The sequence below is a fragment of the Podarcis erhardii genome (assembly GCF_964252035.2).
Source record: "Podarcis erhardii genome assembly, chromosome: 14".
In the NCBI taxonomy this organism is placed as follows: Eukaryota; Metazoa; Chordata; class Lepidosauria; order Squamata; family Lacertidae; genus Podarcis; species Podarcis erhardii.
In genome coordinates this window covers 2,655,983-2,679,023 of record NC_138503.1, presented here as the reverse complement: position 1 = coordinate 2,679,023, position 23,041 = coordinate 2,655,983, and the positions used below count along the sequence as shown (strand labels likewise).

The 23,041-nt window shown below is 44.4% G+C and overlaps 1 protein-coding gene across 3 annotated transcripts in view; it reads left to right on the top strand.

The window, feature by feature from the left end:
- TARS3 (threonyl-tRNA synthetase 3) overlaps positions 1-23,041 on the top strand; it is a 68,929-nt gene that overhangs the window by 26,692 nt on the left and 19,196 nt on the right. The window contains exons 1-10 of one of the 3 annotated variants that reach the window (XM_081838890.1): positions 3,745-4,040; positions 5,697-5,786; positions 6,956-7,146; positions 7,592-7,715; positions 8,912-9,033; positions 11,578-11,695; positions 13,404-13,468; positions 14,858-14,936; positions 17,340-17,486; positions 21,768-21,866. In XM_081838890.1, coding sequence (XP_081695016.1) covers positions 3,774-4,040; positions 5,697-5,786; positions 6,956-7,146; positions 7,592-7,715; positions 8,912-9,033; positions 11,578-11,695; positions 13,404-13,468; positions 14,858-14,936; positions 17,340-17,486; positions 21,768-21,866 — 1,302 coding nt within the window. In that variant the 5' untranslated portion in view covers positions 3,745-3,773. Of the gene's footprint in view, positions 1-3,744; positions 4,041-5,488; positions 5,508-5,696; positions 5,787-6,955; positions 7,147-7,591; positions 7,716-8,911; positions 9,034-11,577; positions 11,696-13,403; positions 13,469-14,857; positions 14,937-17,339; positions 17,487-21,767; positions 21,867-23,041 lie in introns of those variants that run through there. The other 2 variants (XM_081838889.1, XM_081838888.1) reach the window with 2 other exon arrangements.

Below are 23,041 nucleotides of genomic sequence, written 5' to 3'. Positions count from 1 at the left end.
GAGAATGGAAAGGAGCACCTGGGGGCAGACCTCCTCCAGCACGGAGCAGAAAGTGGACAAAGCGCTGGGGCCCTTGCAAGTCAGTTTCTCAAAAAGATACGCAGCTTACTTCTCACAGCACTCCTGGGACAAAATGTCTTTGTACTCCTCCAAGGAAAAAACTCTCTCATAAACCAGATATGACAGCACTTTCTGCACATCCAGCTCTGCTTCGATTCTCTCCCTGTGGTTGCTTAGGATATCAGCAAGCCAGCGGTTCTTCTCTCTGCTATCTTTTTTTGTCAGTTTTGTACAGTTATAAAACCAAGAGCGAGCCGACCATCCAAACATGTTTGCATTTAAGCTAAAAATAAATGCAGATATTCCAACTCCGCCTGGGCTGTGCAGTCTTTAGCAGGCGATGGCCGCATAATGCAAGGATAGAGGGAGTGCAAGTGTGTATTGCCTGCCTATGGTTATTGCAATTCAGCTGGAATAGAAAAGGCCTATGTCGAAATGATAAAAGGGAGGGGGGGAAGCCCACGCCCAGGGCTTTCAGTCCCCTAAGAGGATTACTTTACACTAATTATCCCTTTACAAGCGTTAATAAGCATCTCTGCAACCATAGTGAAGGAGATAGGAAAATAGCTGGGCTAATGTTACTTTTTAATTCTGTAACCAATCTTTAAAAGACCCTCTTTTTAAGATGAAAAGGATGCTTTTTTCAAGAAGACAAAATATCAGATGAATCACCCATGACAAAATGGTGTTAAGACAAGAGGATGTGTCTTCAGGGTTATACCAAGTTTGACCCTGGGAGGACTGTCATCCAAATCACAGTATGATCGATTGGTGATGGCTCCTTTTAAGTAGTATTTCATAGGAAATATGTTCCATGCAACACATTTATGAACAGAAAGACCTATGATAAGAATTTGTTTTCTCCCTGAAGCCTGATATTCGTAACTTTCATCACTGAGCATGTCTATCATGTGTGCTGGTTACTAGGTCAACTCCCATAATAAAACAAAATACAAAAAAACTCTCATAAATAGTGTCTACTTAATGAATTAGGATTAAGAGAGATTCTTACAGCTCCAATGTAGGTGTGCTGCCAGCAGTAATTATTCACTGTGGATCATGCTTGTATAACATCCCCTCTTAACGTGTAAATTCCTGCAATCTGCAGCAGTGTTGTTTTGTTTTTTGATCTGCTTGCTTTCTCCAGGATTTCTGAGACATTCATGCTGCCTCTATTGCCCAGGGCAACTCCCTTCCTCAATCATCATTAGACTGTCACCTTCAGCCCCCAGCACAAGATATACTTTCACATATATTTCTGCCATTTCCCACTGCATGTGCTGTTACTATCACATTTATAACTTGCAGAGATACAGCCTGCAGCAGACTTCAGCAACCTGCTGTCCTCCAGAAATTTGAGGCTACAACTCCCATCAGCACCAGCACACTCTGGAGGGCAGCAGGTTGGTGAAGACTGGCCTACAGGTTCCCATGTCTTCTGATCTTGCTTGGAACGTCATGCCAGGGTGCTGGGATAGCTCTGTCCCTTGGAAACAGAGTCTAATGTGAACAGAATGATCTCAGTGCATATAACTGTTGAGATGTGTGAAGACATGATGTATAAAGGTTTGTATTTGGAATGAAAATAAAATGTTCTGTGACCTCTTTGACAGAGCCATGAGGCCTTGTCATGTTACAATATTTATATTTTATTTCTAAAAATATTTATACTGCTATTCGTGATAAAAAAATAAATCAGAGCGGTTTACAACAATTGTCCAGAAAACCAGAAAACCAAAATCATGAAAAGGTTAAAATCAGAAATCAGCTAAGTACAGTATTATGGAAAGATGTGTTCTTAATTGCCTGCACAGGCCTGGTGAAAGAGAAAAGTTTGCAGCAGGTGTTTAAAAGTTGGCACAGAAAGTGCGTGCTGAATTGGCAGTGTTCCACCATACTGGGCCAATGACACCAAAGGCTCATTTTCTTGTTGTCAAATAAGCCTCACCAACTCAAAGGACTACCAACAATGCTCCTGCAGGTGATCTCAGCCGTTGAGCGAATGAGGTCCCAGAGGTTCCCTGAGCCTAAGTTGCTCAGGGCTTTGTAAATGAGTACAAGCCTAGCCTACATAGCAGTCATTCATGGTGACAGGCTCTGACAAGGGAAGAGGGAGAGGGAGAGAGACTGACTGATGCTTAAGATTTCCTTAGGTGGGACCTGGACCAGGAAAATTCAGTCCGATTGGTCTGGATGGCAGCAGACTCTGGCTGAAGGTTCCCGTCAGTGAGATTCAGCTGGTGCCTTCTGTTTCGGCTTTTAAATGCCTGCTGAAAACTAAGCAGGGCGTCCGGAGGGGAATGATATCAATCATATGCTCCCTACTTTTGCAGTTACAATTTTTGCCCCAGGATTCACTTAAATTGGAAAATGAATCAGTTCTTGAGGAACATCTTGGTGCCTCTCCGTGCACAAAGATCTGGTCCACCCAACCCTTTATACTGGTTTCTGTCAGCATAAGGGAGAACTCTTTAAATGTTACTAATTGGTGGTATATTATCCCGGTATGTGTGGCTCATGTTACAAGATCAAGTGGGGCTGCAAGGAGTGAGGATCTTACTGGCAGATGTGGAGTTGTGCCAAAGTTCATAAATTTTGGAAATCAGAGAAATCAGTACACAATAGGTAAAAATGTGATCTTCAGTCTATTTTTTTATAAAGGTAAGGATCTTATACATAAACAGTTGATTTTTACAGTATATCTCCTGGCAGTGCTCTATTACTGATTGTTTGTTTGTTTGCTTCATTGTTTGTTTGTTTGCTTGTTGTTTGCTTCATAGAACTCTGCCAACCTTCCAATTAATTATTATTATTATTATTATTTATTCAATTTATATACCGCCCTTTATCAAAAGATCTCAGAGTGGTGTACAACATTAAAAACACATCACATAACATCAGTGATAAGCATACTGACAAATAGCCTAATTGTAAAATAATCATCTTAACAGTCCACTCTCCCATACTTTTGCAGGCCACAGATTATTTAATGGCCATAGGCCTGGGTAAAGAGGAATGGTTTTGCCTGGCACCTAAAGACAAGTAATGATGGCGCCAGGCGAGCCTCTCTGGGCAGAGCGTTCCACTATTGGGGAGCCACCACAGAAAAGGCCCGTCCTCTTGTTGCCGCCCTCCGAGCGTCTCAGCGGGGGAGACATAGAGAAGGGCCTCCGAGGACAAGCCCAGGTCGGGGGGGGGGGGTCTGTTTGGGGAGTGCGGCTCTTAAGGCATGGAGGTCCTCAGCCCCCTGAGGCAGCCCTTTGAATTGGGCAGGACTGGTGTGTGTGATGGTGCTCCAACCGTCTTGTTCTGGTGAGCAATCTGGCCATTGCCTTTTGCACCAGCTGTAGTTTCCAGACCCTCCATAGGTCCCTATTTCCCAGGGACAGTCCCAGATTTACAGACATCATCCCAGTTTCTGATTTGAACCCGGAATGTCCCCCTTTTCCTTAGGGTGTCCCTGTGTTCATGGGAGAAACAGGTATCAGCCTCAAATAAGGAATGTATTCTTTAATATTAATAATAATAATAATAATAATCCCGTGTATTAGAATTGCCCAACGAACTCCCATCTCTCTCTGTTTTTCGTCCTGAATTTCTTCACCCCACGTGTCTGAATTATACATTTGGAGAGGGAGGACGAAGCCGCCGCCCCTTTCTCCTCCTCCCTGCGCGGCCGGGGCGCGGAGCGGGCGCGGGCGCGGGCGAGGGCGATGGCGGGGGCGCCGGCCTGGGCCGAGGGCGCCGCGTCCCGCCTGGCGCGGCAGGAGCAGGAGGTCCGCTGCTTGGCGGCCGAGATCGCGCGCCTGGAGGAGCCGGAGCGCTGGCCCGAGGGCGGCCTGGCCGGGCCTCCGCTGCCGGAGGCGAGCCCGGGGCTGCAGGCGCTGCGGGCCGAGAACGAGAAGCTCCGCTGCCGCCTGGGGCACCTGCGGCGGAGCCTCGGAGCCGAGCTGGCCCGCGCCGGGACCCGGCCTCCGCAGGTGGGTGGGGAGAAGGCGGCCTGGCGGGGAGAGAGCGGAGCCCCCTTCGGGTCCGCCGGGGCCGGGGCTCCCTTCGGAGGGCCTGCCGGGAAGGGCCCCCCCCCGGTCCCCTGGCGCCCCCCGGCCAGGCCGGCGTCTCGGCGGGGGCATCGCGGAGAGGAGGGCGGCGTCGCCGCGGCGCTTCCCTTCCGCTTCTTCAGCTGGAGCGGCGGCGGGCAGGTTTGGGCAGGGGGCGCGCACTTGCTTCCACGGGAGGGGGGGCGTGCAAAGCTGCAATCCCATACCAACAGTGACAGTATTATTGCTACAAAAGTGGGGTGCCACCCCCCCCCCTCTGCCGAGCCGCGGCAAGGTTCCTGGGGCTCCGGGCGCTCCCTGGGGGGCTGCAGTCCTTTGGAGAATTGAGACAGGGCGGAGACTGTCGTGGCTCTAAGAATGATGGTTTATTCCCCTATTTACACCTTTGGTGTGCATGGAGGGAGTCCCGATCTTACAGCATGGTCCTCTCAAGAGGGGCTTGACCCCCACAGCAGGGCAGCCCTGGAGACCAAGGCATCGCCCCCAGCCTGCCCAAGATGGATCCCACGCGTTGTTTTTTTTTTTTTTTTTTTTAAATATTTATTAAATTTTTTAAATATAAATGCACAAATAATAAACAGTCTTACTTCTATCACAGACATAATTTCATCACTTCTTTGGGCTCCCTCACGTCTCCCGCTCCCATTTACATCGTTAAAAGTTTTTTCCAAACAAATTATCAACTTGTTTACAATCTCATGTCCACTCATTCAAATATAATCTAGCACTTCTTCCAAAAAATTTTATAATTTCTTTAGTCTCACTTATCATCAAATTTCAAGTCTAATTTAGTGGTGGCCAGTTTTTTATAATCTAGCATCCTTCTTAGCATTCAACCAAATTACAATGTTTTTGTAGATACTTCTTGAATTTCTCCCAGTCTTCCTCCATCTTCTCTTCTCCCAGGTCACGGATTCTGCCAGTCATCTCGGCCAGTTGCATATAGTCCATCAGTTGCATATAGTCCATCAGTTGCATATAGTCCATCAGGATCCCACGCGTTGTTATTCCTCCTTCTTCCCAGAACACTTTGCTCAAAACCTCTCTTTTCCTGTCATCTCCAACACACCTTGGCAACTTCTGTCTCCCTGGACCATCTTGTCCTGTTAACTGATTTTCTCTTTGCTAGGCCAGCCCAGGGATTCCTTGTCTGGCAGTGTTCTACAGCTTGTACTTTCATCCACATCCCAATTAATCAAAATCCTACCATTTATTAATTTCTAGGGTTTAGCCCCCCCCCCCAAAAAACCTATAACATTATATACATATCCACCCCCTTCATCTTCCCCAGCTGCAATAACATGTCTCTTCCATATTGATCTCTACAGGCACAGCAGGCCCTGTCACGGTTAATGACTGATCTGAAGTACAGTATGTCTAGAATACATGGTACTTTAGTAATGTAATTGGCATTACAGTTCAGAGATTTGAGCTTTGGAAATTAATTTCCTTGACTCCCTCTCTGTCTTTGTGTTTTTAATTACGAATTCTGACCACTTTTTTTGCTTTGACTTTAATTCTGGCATTTGGATTGGCAATTTTTTTTATATAATGTAGTTCTACCTTTTCTTTACTTAGGATCCTCCCAATGCAAACCTTGCTGTTCACCAGAGTAAACATAAAAGGGAGAAGAAGGAAAGTCAAGCTGCTGATGGATGTAGAAGTGAGGTATGTGAACTTTTTAGGGTGTCCAGGTAGCCACTCTTGGTATTGTCTTTGTCTCTGTGGTGCCTGACTAGATGAGACAGTGGGGATCCTTGAACTTAACTTTCCTCTTTTTAGCTCATGAGGCTCTTAATCTCAGGTTGTGTGTTCAAGCACCAAGTTGGGCCAAAGGATTCTGCCACTGCAGAGGGTTGGATGCAATGGTCCTTGTGGTTCTTTCCAGTTCTACAATTTTAGGATTCAAGAATAACTGCTGGGTGGGTAGAAGTCATCAGGAAAACAGTGCTGGGAGGAAAGGATCAAATCCTCTTCCCCAGTCTTGGATCTTTTGCTTGGAGTAGTTTCCGTGCACAGCCTGAGGTGGTTGGAACCCAGGCACAGGTATACATACCACTACAATACAAATTGTGATTTCAAGAGGTGGACTATGATTATCTGCAGATTCCCAGTTTTCAGTAAGTAGTCTTGAAGATGAGCAGCAATAAATGGCATTTGCTCTGTTCTGTGGAACTTAACCCTAAAACATATGAGCTTTACAAATGTCCAGTGCTGTCCAATATAAGGACCAGCTAGCTAAAAAGAAGGCATGAGTTATCACTTAGCTAGGATGAGAGTTATAGGAGATTCTATATCATGGTCCAGAGGAGCTACACATATAGGAGGATGGGAGCTGCATGTACGGCTGGAGCTCATATCTGTATTTTTGCCTTTGCCATTTCCATTTGACAGGGAACAATATAAGCCACTTTTAGACTAAATAATGACTTTCCTTTTCAACTACAGCAGTTTGAAAATGTCATTTGGAAATGTCAAATGAAGTCCAAGCTGTCCACGATTCTGACCCATGTGTTTACAGCTACTATTGATACAGTCTAGAAAAGGTGTGAAAGTGATTGGTGGTGGGAATTTGCAGTGAATGGGAGCTTCCATGCAACTGTGCAGCTCCCATTGGAACTTCCCTGTATAAGGAGGTTATTAATGATTGATGTTTTAGTTTGTTTTTATAGTTTGCTGGAAGCCGCCCAGAGTAACTGGTGCAACCCAGTCAGATGGGTGACATACAGATATTATTATTATTAATAATATTAATATTAATATTTCACATGCGTTCTCCATGCCCTATATGTGTTGAAGGCCTGCACTGACATTCTGCCCTGCACACTTTTTAGCAGCTGCAGCAGGAACCAAGCTTCATCAAAGAAAGGCTGAAGTTATATGAAGCACTGAAGAAAGAGCACGATGGTCTCCTTGATTCCAGAGCATCCAGCCAAAGCAGACCTATCAAAATCACTCTTGTTGATGGGAGGAAGATGGAGGGGGAATCCTGGAAAACAACTCCACATCAGCTAGCTCTACGAATTAGGTAATTTTCCTTGCAGACAGGGTTTTTGTCATCCTCAGATGGCGCAGTGGGTCAGTGTGTCTGGCTGTTAACCAGAAGGATAGTGTTTTGAGCCCACCCAGGAGTGGTGGTGGGCAGGATTCCTGTGTTGCAGGGGGTTGGATTAATGATTTTATGTATGCATGTACACACAGAAAAAAGCACGTAGAGAGAAATATATAATAGCTGTGATTATAGAGGGGGAAATGCTAAAAATACTTTGTGTGCAAGTTAAAGCTTAAACTATCTTTTTTGCACATCTATTTTATGTACAATTAAGCTTTAACATCTGTACCTTTCTCTCTGACCTACCATCAAGCCCATCTCTCAGCAACTATAGAATTAAAAGTTTGATGGCCTCAAAAGGAGGACATCTCTGGCAGGTTTTTTAGAGGTAACATTTTTAGCATGCCTTTGCTCTCTTTAGTCGTGGACTTGCTGATAATGCCATCATAGCCAAAGTGAATGGGGAACTGTGGGATTTAGATCGGCCGATGGAAAGAGACTCTTCCTTGGAGCTGCTCACCTTTGATAGTGAAGAAGCTCAAGCTGTACGTAAACTTTTTTTTTATCTGTCTCTTTGTAAAATAATTTGAAAACAAAAGTCCTGATCCAGCAAAGGAAATCCTTTTACAGGCAGGGCTTTTTTCAGCCGAAACGAGGTGGGTGCCATTGCAGGCCAGCACCCCCCCCCCCCGGCTTTCCCACTGGCTGCCTGGCAATGGCACCAACTTCAGTAAAATATTGGGGGAGGCTGCCCCTCACTGGTATGTCGCCAGGAGGGTGGGCAGTGAGAAGGAAGCCAGAGTCAATGGAGGACAGCCCAGGATGAGAGGCTGTGGCCCATCAGAGGCTGCGCCGCCTCCCTCCCTCCCTCCCTCACCTGGTGCTTTTGAGACCCAGGCAGCCGAGCTTCAGAGGTGATGCTGCCCAGACTGGGGCTGGCACTGAGAGGCTGAGCTGGGGCTTGCCAGGGGACAACAGCAGGCACAGTCCACATACTGCCCGCTCCTCTCCTCACCCAGATGCCAGCAGCCAGTGGCAGCCAGGTCCCCTCTGTGGAATTTAGTATGGTGATGGCACATAGCAGCAGTGTGGAAATAGAGAAGGGATGATGGAAGTAAAAGGTTATATATTGTAGACTAAGATGTGAGCCAGCCTTATCTAACCATGTACAGGTGATCATGTATGGCATGGATCAGGTAGATCAGGACCAACTAATAGAGCTCTGAGTGATGTGCAGCTGATTGGAGTTTTTGATCCCTAATATTTTAGCAAGTAAAATTGAAAGTAACCAAAAAATAATAATCTGCTGTGATAATTTTCTATCTCAACCTTGTTGTTCTTTACCTACAACACTTGAATGCTAAGAGATCGCTTTTGATCAGGTATTTTTGTTAGCTAATTCTGTGTTTGAACCCCTGATCTGAAGCAACTCAGATATACAAATCTACATGTTATCCCAGTAGTTGGCTCAAGGTGGCAAGTAGGTGATTGGCTCTACTCTGTGAGTGAACATTTTTCATCTGGCTCTGGGTGATGGACCTTAGGGTTCGAGGTGGGGGAACAGATTGTGAAATCTGCCCATCTCTGATACATGGGGCATGGTACAGGCAAAGGTTTCATATTGGAAAACGTAAATATTTGATTGTGTGTTGCTCAGCTCTAATCTATCTGTGAGGGGAATAGGGAACTTACTAATAATTAATTAATTGCCTCATGATCTATTTTTTATCTTTGCATGCAGGTTTATTGGCATTCTAGTGCTCACGTTCTTGGAGAAGCAATGGAAAATTATTATGGTGGATGTTTGTGCTATGGACCTCCCATTGAGAATGGTTTTTATTATGACATGTACATTGAAAACAGGTATTGTTTTGTCAACAAGTGTTGGCATTTTGGAGTTGGTATAGCACAAATGAAGTATAAACTTGGGTTTTAATGTAACCTCTTCCTTAAAACTACCGTATTTTTCTTTCTATAACACGCAGATTTCTTCTCCTAAAAAGGAAGGGGAAATGTCTGTGCGTGTTATTGAGCGAATGTGGGGGGGGGGTGTCCCTGGAGCCGACTAGGGGAGCGCAGGAACAAAAATCAGCAAAAATCAAATCGCGTGTTGCGTCGGAGAAGCGAAACCTGAAAAGAGGAAGTTGCTGCTTTCCTGCATTCTGCCTCAGGGTCTTACTGCCCACCCTCCTCTGTTTCGTTGCTGTGTTTGCTGAAACGGAACAAAGAGCAGGCAAATCCCCTCCCCTCCAGGCAAGCAGAGGGGAAAGCGGAGAGGAACTCTCCCTGCTCCTCGCAGGCAGCCAGAAAACATGCAGGTGAGAGAGGGGGGGGGGGCTGGCTTCGGTTTGGGGAAACTTTTGCCTTTCTTTCTTTCCTCTGGTAAAACCCCTCTCCTGCATTCTTAGCCAGCTGCTTCTCTGCACACCGCTCTCGTGCTCCTTGTCCCTTCTGTGTTTTTCCTTCCCTCCCCACTTAAAATGTAGTTACAAAACATGGATCCACATGGATCCTCAGGATCTTTGGATTGGGCCACCCCAAATTCACCATCAGATCACATAGCATGTCCATGGCTACAGCCTGCCCCCCCAAAATCACGCACCCACTGTTGCCTGGGGCTGCAGTGGTGCAAAAACGTGGTTAAAAGGCATGGATCCACACAGATCCTCAGGATCTTTGCATTGGGTCACCCCAAATTCACCATCAGATCACATAGCATGTCCATGGCTACAGCCTGCCTCCCAAAAATCACGCACCCACTGTTGCCTGGGGCTGCAATGGTGCAAAAACGTGGTTAAAAGGCATGGATCCACACGGATCCTCAGGATCTTTGCATTGGGTCACCCCAAATTCACCATCAGATCACATAGCATGTCCATGGCTACAGCCTGCCCCCCCAAAATCACGCACCCACTGTTGCCTGGGGCTGCAATGGTGCAAAAACGTGGTTACAAAGCATGGATCCACATGGATCCTCAGGATCTTTGCATTGGGTCACCCCAAATTCACCATCAGATCACATAGCATGTCCATGGCTACAGCCTGCCCCCCAAAAATCACGCACCCACTGTTGCCTGGGGCTGCAATGGTGCAAAAACGTGGTTACAAAGCATGGATCCACATGGATCCTCAGGATCTTTGCATTGGGCTACCCCAAATTCACCATCAGATCACATGTCTGTGGCCACAGCATGAAGCACAAAAATGATACATCCACTGTTTCATTCAGAATTTTTTTTTCTTGTTTTCCTCCTCTAAAAACGATGTGCATGTTATGGTCCGGTGCGTGTTATAGAGCGAAAAATACGGTACGTTAGAATATTTACTATCTTCACCATAGCATCAGTACTCAGTAGCAGTAGTGTGTTCTGCAAAGGAGGTGTTTGTGCCTGCATTTCCTTTCACCAGTGGAAATGTAGAGGCAAAATATGACTATTCTTAATGAAAGAACCATTGGTTATAGAATTTCATACTCCAAAGCTGGCTGAACCCAATATTTTTATATAGCACATCTTAGACAATATTAGCTTTACTTAGCAAAATCAAGTGGTACAGATGTGGAGAGTATCAGTTGAGGCTGGAGGCTGGAGGGGGGATGTTGGAATAGTCTGTCCAACCATGTGGCACCATTTTTAAAAAGGAAAAGGAAAGGGTCCAGCTTATACTCTTTGCTGACATGCTATTTTTTCCTGTGTGTTGGGAGCTATTTTTTATTATTATTATTTTCAGGGAAAATTGAGGCATGCCAAATCTCCCCACCTGCAGGCTCAGATGATAGCCCAGGCAAAGCTTTGCCACTTGCATGTCTTGATTGCATACATTTCAAAATGTATTTTATTTATTAAAATCCTTTTAGCTTGCTTTTCCAACAATAGTATCCAAGGTGGTTTACAATGATCAAAGGCACTCCAGAACAAAAATACAACACACCACAGTAAGGTGTGCAGAGTAAAGCTAAGCGAGCTAAATGGTCAGACAGATGTGGAAATAAACAATTTTTTTCCTGGTGTCTAAACATCAACCTTGCCACTGTCCCCAAAATCCAAGATGATTAAATCAATAATAAAAGTCTATATTGCTCATTAAAATGTTTGCCCTTAAAATGCATCATTATTTATATATTTAAATATATAGAAACTAAGGCTGCCACCTTAACCCCAGTTATCTGGGAGGAAGCCCCATTGCATTCAGTAGTGCTTACTTCTGAGTAGACATGGTTAGGGCTGTGCTGCATGTTTATAATTTAAAGGAACTTTAGTCATAAATAAGGCCATCTTCTTTAAACCGCCATACAATGGTGAAAAAAAGAACTGCATAGGATTTTCAGCTTGTAATGGAGGATGATAAACTTTCATGCTGCTCTACATGCTCTTTTACTTTAAGATCATTGGCCTTTCTTTTTTCTAGAGGTGTATCTAGTACAGAATTTCCAACCCTGGAGAATCTGTGTAAAAACATCATAAAAGAGAAGCAGCCTTTTGAAAGGCTAGAAGTTCGCAAAGAAATCCTGCTGGATATGTTTAAGGTAAGTCTCTGGGTTTTCTAATGTTCAAAATCATCCACTGCAAATGTTGCTCTGAACTTTGGAATCGGAAGACTAGTACTTGCTCATGCTGGCTGTTTCCACAGCATGTAAATGCAGATACTCCCTCAAAACCATTGACTTTCCACAGTCAGGGGTGCAAGGGAGACAGCAGGCAGGAAAGGGGAAAATATTTTCAATGCTGCTTTTCTCCTTTCTTAACAGATAGGGAACCTGGGGCTCTTCCAGTGTTGTTGGACTTCCAGCTTACATAACCCCCCCTCCTCCCAGCATAGTCAGTGGGCAGAGATGGTGGGAGTTTGAGCCCAACAACTTATGGAGGGCCACAGGTTCCCATCCCACTCTAGGGATAATAGTGTTTTCTTCTCAGTTGTCTGTTTCCTCTTCCCTGCCCAACAGGCTGCAAACCACTTTTTATGCTCCTTGCTCTGCCTATCAGGTACATGCCCACAGTACTCTTCCCTAGCCCTGTCCTACAAAGTCTCTTTTTCCCCTGAAATGTTGCTTGGGGCAGGAAGAGAAAGTCACCGTGAGTGGCCGTGTGTAGCTTAAGCCTGTAGTTATTTCAGAGCAGAAGCTTCTGTTAGCAGTTCTTGGTTTGAGAAGCAGGAGACTGCTTTAGCCTGCAGTTACTTTGGCCCTGGTGACCTCACCATCTTCTTTAATTCGTGGTGAAATTGTGTCCTGAAAGAAGCTGTGCTTAATATAGCTAATATGCAGCCAAACCATCTCTTCCCTGTCTAGCTTCCCCTGCATGTTTTGTAACATACTCTCTGGCTGGTAGGAATGTCAATCTTCCCAGGCTATGTCTGAAGAAAGGAGTCCAGAAGCTCTTAGCAAGGCATCCAGAAATCTTGCAAGGGCTGCACAATAAGGCGGCTGCTGTGCCCATTTTAAATAAGAATGTAGGAGGGACCGTACTCTAGAGGCAGAAGGTCCTAGGCTCAATCTCTGGCATTTTCAATTACAAAAGGATATGGAGTAACTGTAGGTATATGTGAAACGGAAACTAGTAGCCATTCCTTATCTGCACAGTGCAATGTAAACAATCTAGAAGCAGGTGGCTTCAGGGTCAGAAGCATGAGGTTCTGCACAGTGTCTCTTTGGGCCTAGATACAGAGATACAGAGACTGAGATAAAGAGCTGAGTTTGTTCATTTCTCTCTCTCTCCTCTTCTCCCTGCTGGGAGGGGGAGAACCATCTCCAGATGCAGACCGTCCTAGCAGCATGCTAGTGACTGATTTATGGGCCAATGATGTACAGAACCATTAAGCTGTAAGCGGACAATAAACCTTACTGTCTGAACCATGGGCATGAAGTGAGTTTATTGCATCAGTGATTGTCTCCGCAAAAGGCTTGACAACTTTCAGAGTGGAGCACGCAGAGGAACATGCAGGACACCTTGTGAGTTTGAAAAGATGCTCACAAAAATTCAACAGTAACACCCTGGAGCTGCTGCTTGTCGGAATAGGAAGTGAGGTAGGCCAGTGGTCTGCCAGAATAAGGCAGCCCAGACTGCAACTCCCATCATGCCTGACCAATGGCCACACTCAGTAGAGGTGATAAGAGTTGTATGACATCTCCAGGGCACCAGGTTGCAGAAGGCTAGTATATGGCTTCATGCTTGTTCAAGAAAATTCAAATTCTCATTTTGTTTCCTCCCTTACCTTTTTGCTCCTCTTCTGCATAGTATAACCAGTTTAAATGCCGAATTTTGAATGACAAGGTTGACACACCAACAACTACAGTGTACAGGTAAAAGGATGCGCAGTTTTGACTCAAACTTTCAAATGTGCTATTTTTTTAAATTCTTAGGAAGAAGGCATTTGTAAGATGTATGTAATTTTAAATTTTGAGAGAAAATTATATGCTCAAATTTAGAAAAATATATATACTGTATATATAATGAGAACATAGTTGCTTTATTATTATTGCTTATAACATACATCATGGAGGAGGGAACAAGCTTGTTTTCTCCTGATCTGGAGGGTAGTACCGTACCCAAACCAGTGGCTTCAAGTTACATGAAAGGTGATTCCAACTAAACATCAGGGGAAACTTTCTGACAGTAAGAGCTGTTTGGCAGTGGAACAGTCTCCTTCAGGATGTTGTGGACTCCCCTTCCTTGGAGGTTTTTAAGCAGAATGGCCATCTGACATGGATGCTTTGACTCAGATTCCCACATCACAGGGGGTTGGACTAGATGACCCCCAAGGTCCCTTCCAACTCTACAATTCTGTGATGCTTCTTTGATCACACCATCAGTGTACATGGTGCATTATGGTAAGCAAAAGGCAGGTTGCTGCTGCACAGATCTGACAATCTAAACTCTACAAAAGGAGGTTCAAGTGAGGCAAGGATCAGTATAGTGGTACCTCGGGTTACGTATGCTTCAGGTTACAGACGCTTCAGGTTACAGACTCTGCTAACCCAGAAATATTACCTCAGGTTAAGAACTTTGCTTCAAGATGAGAACAGAAATCGTGCGGCGGCAGCGCGAGGCCCCATTAACTAAAGTGGTGCTTCAGGTTAAGAACAGTTTCAGGTTAAGAACGGACCTCCGGAATGAATTAAATACTTAACCCAAGGTACCACTATAAATGCAGTTTCGTGAAGTTCTTTTGTTTCAATTAAACATATAATCTGTAATATACAATATACACATACAGGTTCATACATCATGCTAAAGGGAAGCATAACAAAGATTCATTATGATCCTTATGTCAACAGTTTGTGCAATGCAATCAGAAATGGAAGCTATGGTTTGAGGTGGATTTTGTCGACAGTGGTTTTGAGCTGTATTTTGGAATGTCTGAATTGAAAAGCTGTAGTTATAAGCTGTTGCTCCACCTTAGAAACTGCTGCACCATGGAGAGGGGCACATCTGAGAACAAGCACTGCAAGGATGCAAAACAAAAGCAAACAAGCAGCCACAAAGCCTGGTTCCCAGTTACATTTTTGGAAGCACAAACCATGGCTTGGTGTGATGCCTCAGGTTCATTTTAAGTGCAAGAAGTTCAGACTAACACAACTGCATGTGTGACAAAGTTCAGAGTGGATTACCTTTTGATTGGCTATAGACTTAAATGAACTGGGAACCTGATTTTTTCTAATTGCATCTTAACCTTTATAATCTTCTGATAGGTGTGGTCCGCTGATTGACTTATGCAGAGGCCCTCACGTGAGGCATACTGGGAAAATTAAGGCCTTAAAGATTTTTAAGGTAAGCAAGCCCTTTAAAGATTAGGATTTTCAAGAGTGAAACACCCTTATAGCAGGGAGTAAGCTCCCTTGTGTTGAAATGGGGTTGCTTCGTAGTAAACTTGGACTGTACATCAAATAATAGGGAATGCAGTTTGCATGGTATTGTGTGACGGTCCACTCATCTTCCAAAGGCTCTTGTATTGCTTGGCTGTTTAAACACTTTTTTCTATTTCAGAACAAACAAATAATAATATTGCCTCTGCTTTGCAATCCCTATAACTACAGTGGTACCTCGGGTTATAGACGCTTCAGGTTATAGACGCTTCAGGTTACAGACTCCGCTAACCCAGAAATAGTACCTCGGGTTAAGAACTTTGCTTCAGGGTGAGAACAGAAATTGTGCTCTGGCGGCGCGGCAGCAGCGGGAGGCCCCATTAGCTAAAGTGGTGCTTCAGGTTAAGAACAGTTTCAGGTTAAGAATCGACCTCCAGAACGAATTAAGTTCTTAACCCAAGGTACCACTGTATATTAAACTTTTTTTTTTTGAGGTGGGGACTTTTCGTATTGATAGAATTGAATGTGGTGTTTGATGTGTAAACCACTGAATTTTTGTTATTTTCAAAATACTTTTGTTGATTTTTTAAGGAAAATAGAAAGAAACAAGATACAGGGTCAAAGAGAAACGGGGGGGGGGGGGAGAGAGAAGCAAATAATAACCAGTACCTTCACAAACAGGAGGGGGGAAACTTGCAGTGTATATTTGTATAAACGGTTGGTCATAGCAGAGTTATGATATATATACATTTATCATTATGTTTGCTGGCTTGTTATGAAAAACAAATATAAGAACTCCACTTTCTGTTCTTGGAATCACAAGATCCATATCTTGGCATATGCCGAAAGAACCATCTGGCCACAAGCTTCCTAAATAAAATGATACCATTTGGCAAAAGAAAAGTTATTTGTAATTGGTCCTCTGGGTACTTTTAGTTTAATGAGAAATCTTTTTGAGGAGGACTGTCTGCCATACTTTTGTAAACCAGTATTCTAAAGTAGGCAAACCAAATGTCTTCCAAAATTTTGCGAAAGCTGCCTGTGTAGTGTTAATAAATGTAAGGTAAGCTCTTTACTTTGTAAATCTGCTTCCTTCTCTGTGATTCAATAATATAAATAAGGCAATGGAGTTACTGTCTTTTGTAATTAAAGAAATGGTCGCTGAAGAATTTACACCAAAATTCTGCAACCTTAGGGCAGTCCCGCCACATGTCTCTATAAAGGTAAAGGGACCCCTGACCATTAGGTCCAGTCATGACCGACTCTGGGGTTGCGGTGTTCATCTCGTTTTATTGGCCGAGGGAGCCGGCGTACAGCATGTGGCCAGCATGACTAAGCCGCTTCTGGCAAACCAGAGCAGCGCACGGAAACGCCGTTTACCTTCCCACCGGAGTGGTACCTATTTATCTACTTGCACTTTGACGTGCTTTCGAACTGCTAGGTTGGCAGGAGCAGGGACCAAGCAACAGGAGCTCACCCCGTCGCGGGGATTCGAACCGCCGACCTTCTGATTGGCAAGTCCTAGGCTCTGTGATTTAACCCACAGTGCCACCTGTGTCCCACATGTCTCTATAGGTGCCAGTAATTTAACACCCCTCCAACACATGGGTGAGCTGCTGGCCACACAAGGTAAATGAAAGCTGCCTAGGCATAAAGTACCAGCCATGAACTGGCTTCAGTGAGATTTCTCTTATTTGAGCAGACAGAAGGTGGTTTAAGCCAAAATTCTTTCCACCACTCCTCTTCCACTGGAGTATCTCGACTGAGTTCTCACCAGAGTCTCTGATTCTGAGCAGACTGAAATGAAATATTTATTAACATTTCATGTAATAAAGAAATCAAACCTTTTAAATGATTATTTACTGAATTGAGTTCACATCAACTTGTGAGCTTGAGAGAAAAGATCTAACCCTAAAAGCTTCAAGTGACAAATTTATTTGTAAACCTTTAGCTAGTGTCTGCTGCAGAAGGTTTCTTCTAGGTATTCTTGTAACCTTTGGGACATCTGTCACCTCAGTAGGTGAGAGCCACTAATTTATTTGGGCAGATGGGATCCCTGGTGACTTGGTCGCTCCTAGCGCTTCTTTGAGCTTCCCTGCAGAAAAGGTGGGTTTAGAGGGAGCATCTCACAGGTGCTTTCAGAGGAAGTTCCAAGCATATGGGGGCAGCAGGAGACCTAAAGGAATGAATATCACTGTCAGACTGCATTCAGTGGGGTTTAAGCAGAAGTAAATAATGCACAGGATTGCAGGCTTAGTTTCATAAAGAATTACTGCGCAATCTGAGATGGTTTATTTCTCACAAATGTCTCAGATTACATTTTTTTCTTGCAATGTACTTACATTTGGGGTAACTCTTTCAACAACAGAATTCCTCCACTTATTGGGAGGGAAAGGCTGACATGGAAACACTGCAGAGAATTTATGGAATATCTTTTCCGGAAAACAAAATGATGAAAGAGTGGGAGAAGGTCCAGGAGGAAGCCAAAAATCGTGATCACAGGAAAATTGGCAAAGTATGGTTTGTATGCATTCTCTTGGCTTTGAAACCTTTTTTATCTAAGACTAACAGATTTATTGCGGCAGAAGCCTTTGTGGACTAGTTTCTTTGTCAGATGCAATACATATGCAACAAATGCAGCAATAAATGTTGGTTTTTAATGTGACATACGAGTCCTTTTATTGTTTTGGCTCCCTAGAACTGTTAAAAGTGTACACTGCAGAACAGGTGCCATGTTTTCAGGAGCGGGGGTTGACTCAAGACTGAAACAATGGGCAGTCCAGCATTGTGCAGCTGTGTTCAAGTGTGAAGCAGCTTTCTGACATGAGGGTTAAAAGAGAAGCAAGGTGGAGGAACCTTTTTGGCTCTCTTATCCAGATCTGTCTTGAGGGCCAAATTTGACCCCATATGCAATATATATTGAAGTCTTGAAGTAGGGATTTCAAAGCACCTTGCAAGGTGCTGCTGAAAGGGAAAGTTTGACAGCAGAGAGTGGAAATCCACCTCCATGCCAGCTTGATTTCACTGTAGAAAAATAAGTCAGTTGAATGACATGTTTGCATTGCATGACTGCACAGAATAATGATTATTTGTCGTCTTCTTCTTTTTGTTAAATAATTTTTTATTCTTTTTCACAATTTAATTCCACATTAACATTAGTAAAAAAGAACATTTTTACCCCCCCATCCCCATATACAGCAGTATCTTTTCAAAACCTTTTTTTCAGAGATTCCAGGAATCTCTGGACTTCCCTCCACCCCCTCTTCTGGTTCTTTATATAAACAAAATTCTCTTACATTTCCATTTCCATTTATCCAATTTTCTAATAATTACCTGTAGTTAATCAAAACTTACTAACACTTCAAATCATTTACACTTCAAATCATTAACACAGATGTTATTTAAGCATCTAGAGTTTCATTTAAAACAACTTTCTGCATTCCACATCTGTGTTTAACTATTTTTTTTCCTTCTAATTTTATCCCCATCTCTACTAATTGCAAGCGTTTAATCAAAGCCTGGTATTGTACCAATATCTACAATATTTTGCACATAAACAATAACTTTTTCCAAGACCATTTCCCATTCTTTTTCCTAACTTTGGCGTACTTAAATTTCATCAGAAAACATCTGTCAGTTGAGGCAACTTCCAGCTCGCCTTTCCTCCAAACTTCTCTCAGTCTCAGAGGTTGTACTGAGACCTCCTCAAGGCCTCCTCAAGGGTTTTCTGCCTAAACCACAAAACTTCCAAATCTACCCTGTTCTTTTGGACTTCATATTAGTCTTCTTTTCCCAGTGTTCAGGCTTCCTTTCCAACTTTTGCCTAGGAATATCCCCTTCCTCAATTCTCCCTGTCCAAGACTCTATTGTTTCAATCGGTTCTGTCACCCTTTTAATGCTTTGATCCATTCACGTTGTAAACTCCTCTGTTATTTTAGCCATAATTTCCCTCATCTCTTTCATGAAATCTTTTTCCAATTCAGATTGAGGTTTATCCCCCGGGTCCTGTACTTGGGCCCTTCTAGAATCATAGAATCATAGAATCATAGAGTTGGAAGAGACCACAAGGGCCATTGAGTCCAACCCCCTGCCAAGCAGGAAACACCATCAGAGCACTCCTGACATATGGTTGTCAAGCCTTTGCTTAAAGACCTCCAAAGAAGGAGACTCCACCACACTCCTTGGCAGCAAATTCCACTGTCAAGCAGCTCTTACTGTCAGGAAGTTCTTCCTAATGTTTAGGTGGAATCTTCTTTCTTGTAGTTTGGAACCATTGCTCCGTGTCCGCTTCTCTGGAGCAGCAGAAAACAACCTTTCTCCCTCCTCTATGTGACATCCTTTTATATATTTGAACATGGCTATCATATCACCCCTTAACCTCCTCTTCTCCAGGCTAAACATGCCCAGCTCCCTTAGCCGTTCCTCATAAGGCATCGTTTTCATGCCTTTGACCATTTTGGTTGCCCTCCTCTGGACACGTTCCAGTTTGTCGGTGTCCTTCTTGAACTGTGGTGCCCAGAACTGGACTCAGTACTCCAGGTGAGGTCTGACCAGAGCAGAATACAGTGGCACTATTACTTCCCTTGATCTAGATGCTATACTCCTATTGATGCAGCCCAGAATTGCATTGGCTTTTTTAGCTGCCGCGTCACACTGTTGGCTCATGTTAAGTTTGTGGTCATCCAAGACTCCTAGATCCTTTTCACATGTACTGCTCTCAAGCCAGGTGTCACCCATCTTGTATTTGTGCCTCTCATTTTTTTTGCCCAAGTGCAATACTTTACATTTCTCCCTGTTAAAATTCATCTTGTTTGTTTTGGCCCGGTTCTCTAATCTGTCAAGGTCGTTTTGAAGTGTGATCCTGTCCTCTGGGGTGTTAGCCACCCCTCCCAGTTTGGACTCAACTCTGACTGTTTAATCACTGTCATATTTTTGTCTTTCTGTTGTTCTCAAAACATCCAGTTTTCACCACCACCTTAGCAGTTTCAAGGCCATTCAGTGTAAGTTCCCAATAAACAGTAAACAGTTCCTGTGCTTTCCCACTACCCCCCTTCTTTAGACCCATTTATACACATATGCAATTTAACATAAAAACTAAATTTAAAGTTGATATTCATATATTACAAATATCTACCTTAAAGAAGAGACTGAAACAATATATCCGTAAGAATTACCACTTAATTGTCCAGGAGAGAGAGTACTAAACTCAGTATCCAATTTTCTAAAATGTCTCAGGGTAGAATGTAGAGTTGCAGCACTTGAAGATCCTTATAAATAGGCATATCAACCTCCCTTTCCAGATTTTTTTCTCCTTAAAATTCCAATTTATATACAGGAAACCGAGTTCAGTGCTCTGTAAATTCCTCCAGCCAAGATATCTCTATCTTATATTCCCCCAACAGAGTACTTTAATTGTCTTAATCCAAATTTCCTCTGCTAAGTTCAGTTTTAACGGCAGCTGCAGTCCAAAATCCAGTTTCCTCTTTTATACTCCAGTACGATAACAAGCCAAGAAGAGTGGATTTCAGTTGCCTTAACCTTTCCTCCCTGCAACTGAGGAAAAGCTTTGGAAGGGCTGCGTAAGGGCTCTCAGGTGTTGTCAGAGTCCTGGCACTACCTTCCCTTTTCCATACACAAATACCAAGTCTTTAAAATCCCGTAGCAATGTCAAACAATAAAGAATTGTTCAGTTTCAGTTGCTTTGAATTCTCCCATCAGCAGGCCCACACCGTAAATATCAAATAAGATAAAGTTTTCCACTTCCAATTTTTACATGTACAATTAATTACCCAGAAGATGAAGAACGGACTTCCTTTTTAATCCTTCGTCTGGCACCGAATTAAGCTTAATTAATTTCAATAGTGAATCTTCTTCACTATAGTGCCACTGTATTCTGCTCTGGTCAGACCTCACCTGGAGTACTGTGTCCAGTTCTGGGCACCACAGTTCAAGAAGGACACTGACAAACTGGAACGTGTCCAGAGGAGGGCAACCAAAATGGTCAAAGGCCTGGAAACGATACCTTATGAGGAACGGCTAAGGGAGCTGGGCATGTTTAGCCTGGAGAAGAGGAGGTTAAGGGGTGATATGATAGCCATGTTCAAATATATAAAAGGATGTCACATAGAGGAGGGAGAAAGGTTGTTTTCTGCTGCTCCAGAGAAGCGGACACGGAGCAATGGTTCCAAACTACAAGAAAGAAGATTCCACCTAAACATTAGGAAGAACTTCCTGACAGTAAGAGCTGTTCGACAGTGGAATTTGCTGCCAAGGAGTGTGGTGGAGTCTCCTTCTTTGGAGGTCTTTAAGCAGAGGCTTGACAACCATATGTCAGGAGTGCTCTGATGGTGTTTCCTGCTTGGCAGGGGGTTGGACTTGATGGCCCTTGTGGTCTCTTCCAACTCTATGATTCTATGATTCTTACATTTCCATCGGCTTGAATGTTGGTTATGGAAAATCTCTGCTGGTGGCCGAAGCGTTACGGCTTCGCTCCCGCGGAGATGCATTGCTGCCAAGGCTGCACTCAGTCCCGCCTCTTTCACCCACTCTCCCGAGCCTTTCGGCGCAGGGGCCTGGGAATTGCAGGAGAGCTCTTTGCAATCTGCTGGACCCCTCGACGTCTTGAGGACCCTCTCAAGACTTTTTCGGGGGTACGCCTTGGCGTTTCCCCCTGACTCTCCATGGGGCTCAGATCTGTCAGAGCGATCAGATCTGTGCTCCGTTCGCCATCTTGCAGAGACCAGAAGCCTCATTTCTGTCTTCTTTTAACTTCTGATGTTTGATTGTGTGGATACAGGAACAAGAACTCTTCTTCTTCCATGAACTGAGTCCAGGAAGTTGTTTCTTTCTGCCCAGAGGTGCCTTTATTTATAATATACTCATGGATTTTATCAAAGTAAGTGACATTTACTAATTTGAAATTGTTATAAAATATTTTTTTCCCTGCAGAGAAATGGACATTGGTTGCTACTTATTTATTTAATTATATGGTTGTTATGGCCTGGATCTTTATTTAACCCAAACAGTGTTGCCCACCTGGAAGAAGCAAATACCAGCTGGCTTGAGGCTTTCAGAAGTACAAAACAACCTATAGGAGAAAAGAAACCCTAAAGAGGGGGACTCCAAAGGACAGCCCAGTGAGGTCTGAGCAGGCTCAGAGGCTACAAGGTGCTGGCTGGCTGTTGGGGTGCGGAATGGAGTATTCTAGAAAGTGGCATGGCTGATGGGCTGGAGCCCAGAGCAGGAACTCTACAAACCGTGACATTTTGTAGGTGGTGCCACTGAAGAGCAAGTGCTGGGTAGGGATTAGAGTGGCCCAGCTTTAAATTCCCACTCTGCCATGAAGCTTAGTGCGTAATACTGGCTCAGTCACCATCTGTTCACCTAACCTACCTGTCAGGGTTTTAGGGAGAGAGGAGACAGAGAGCGAGGGCGAGGAGGAAGAGGACGACAACGAGCCGAGGTTGTCCCAAAGTCCGTCTAGCGAATCAGAGGATTCCCAGAAGGGAGCCCCCCTGGTCAGGCCAAGGGGCAATAGAGAGGGAATCAGTCAGAGAGAGGGGAACGAAGAGGGAATCCCCAGTGGGAGTGGCAAAGCGGGACCAGCTCCCCCGTCGGAACGGAGTAGAGGGGGGGGAGTTGCCAGTGTGTCAGAAAGAGCAGGACAGGAAGGAGGAAGGGGGAGGAGTTCGGAGCAAGACGTCCTGCCTGAAAGGGAGGAGTGTAGTACCGAGAGCAGCGTAACTGTAGAAAGGAAGGTCAGAGGCAACGTACGCGCGCCAAGTTCAAATATAGAGGCGCGCGGAAATGAGGAGAGCTCTGAGGAGGAGCCTGGTGCCAAAGCACGAAGGAGGGGGGAGCAGGCGGGAGAAGACTCAGCCTCTGGGGAGTCCCGGAAAGAGGGAAGACAGGGGGGCAGGAAGACCCTGCGGAAAAGGAAAGAGAGGAAAAGGTGGAGCAGTACAAGCCTCTTAAATTGGTGCAGGGGAGGGACGGACTCAGAGGGGACTTCTAACATCTAAGGGTAACAGATGCGGAGCCACGGAGTTTGGATGTAATGACGACAATGAT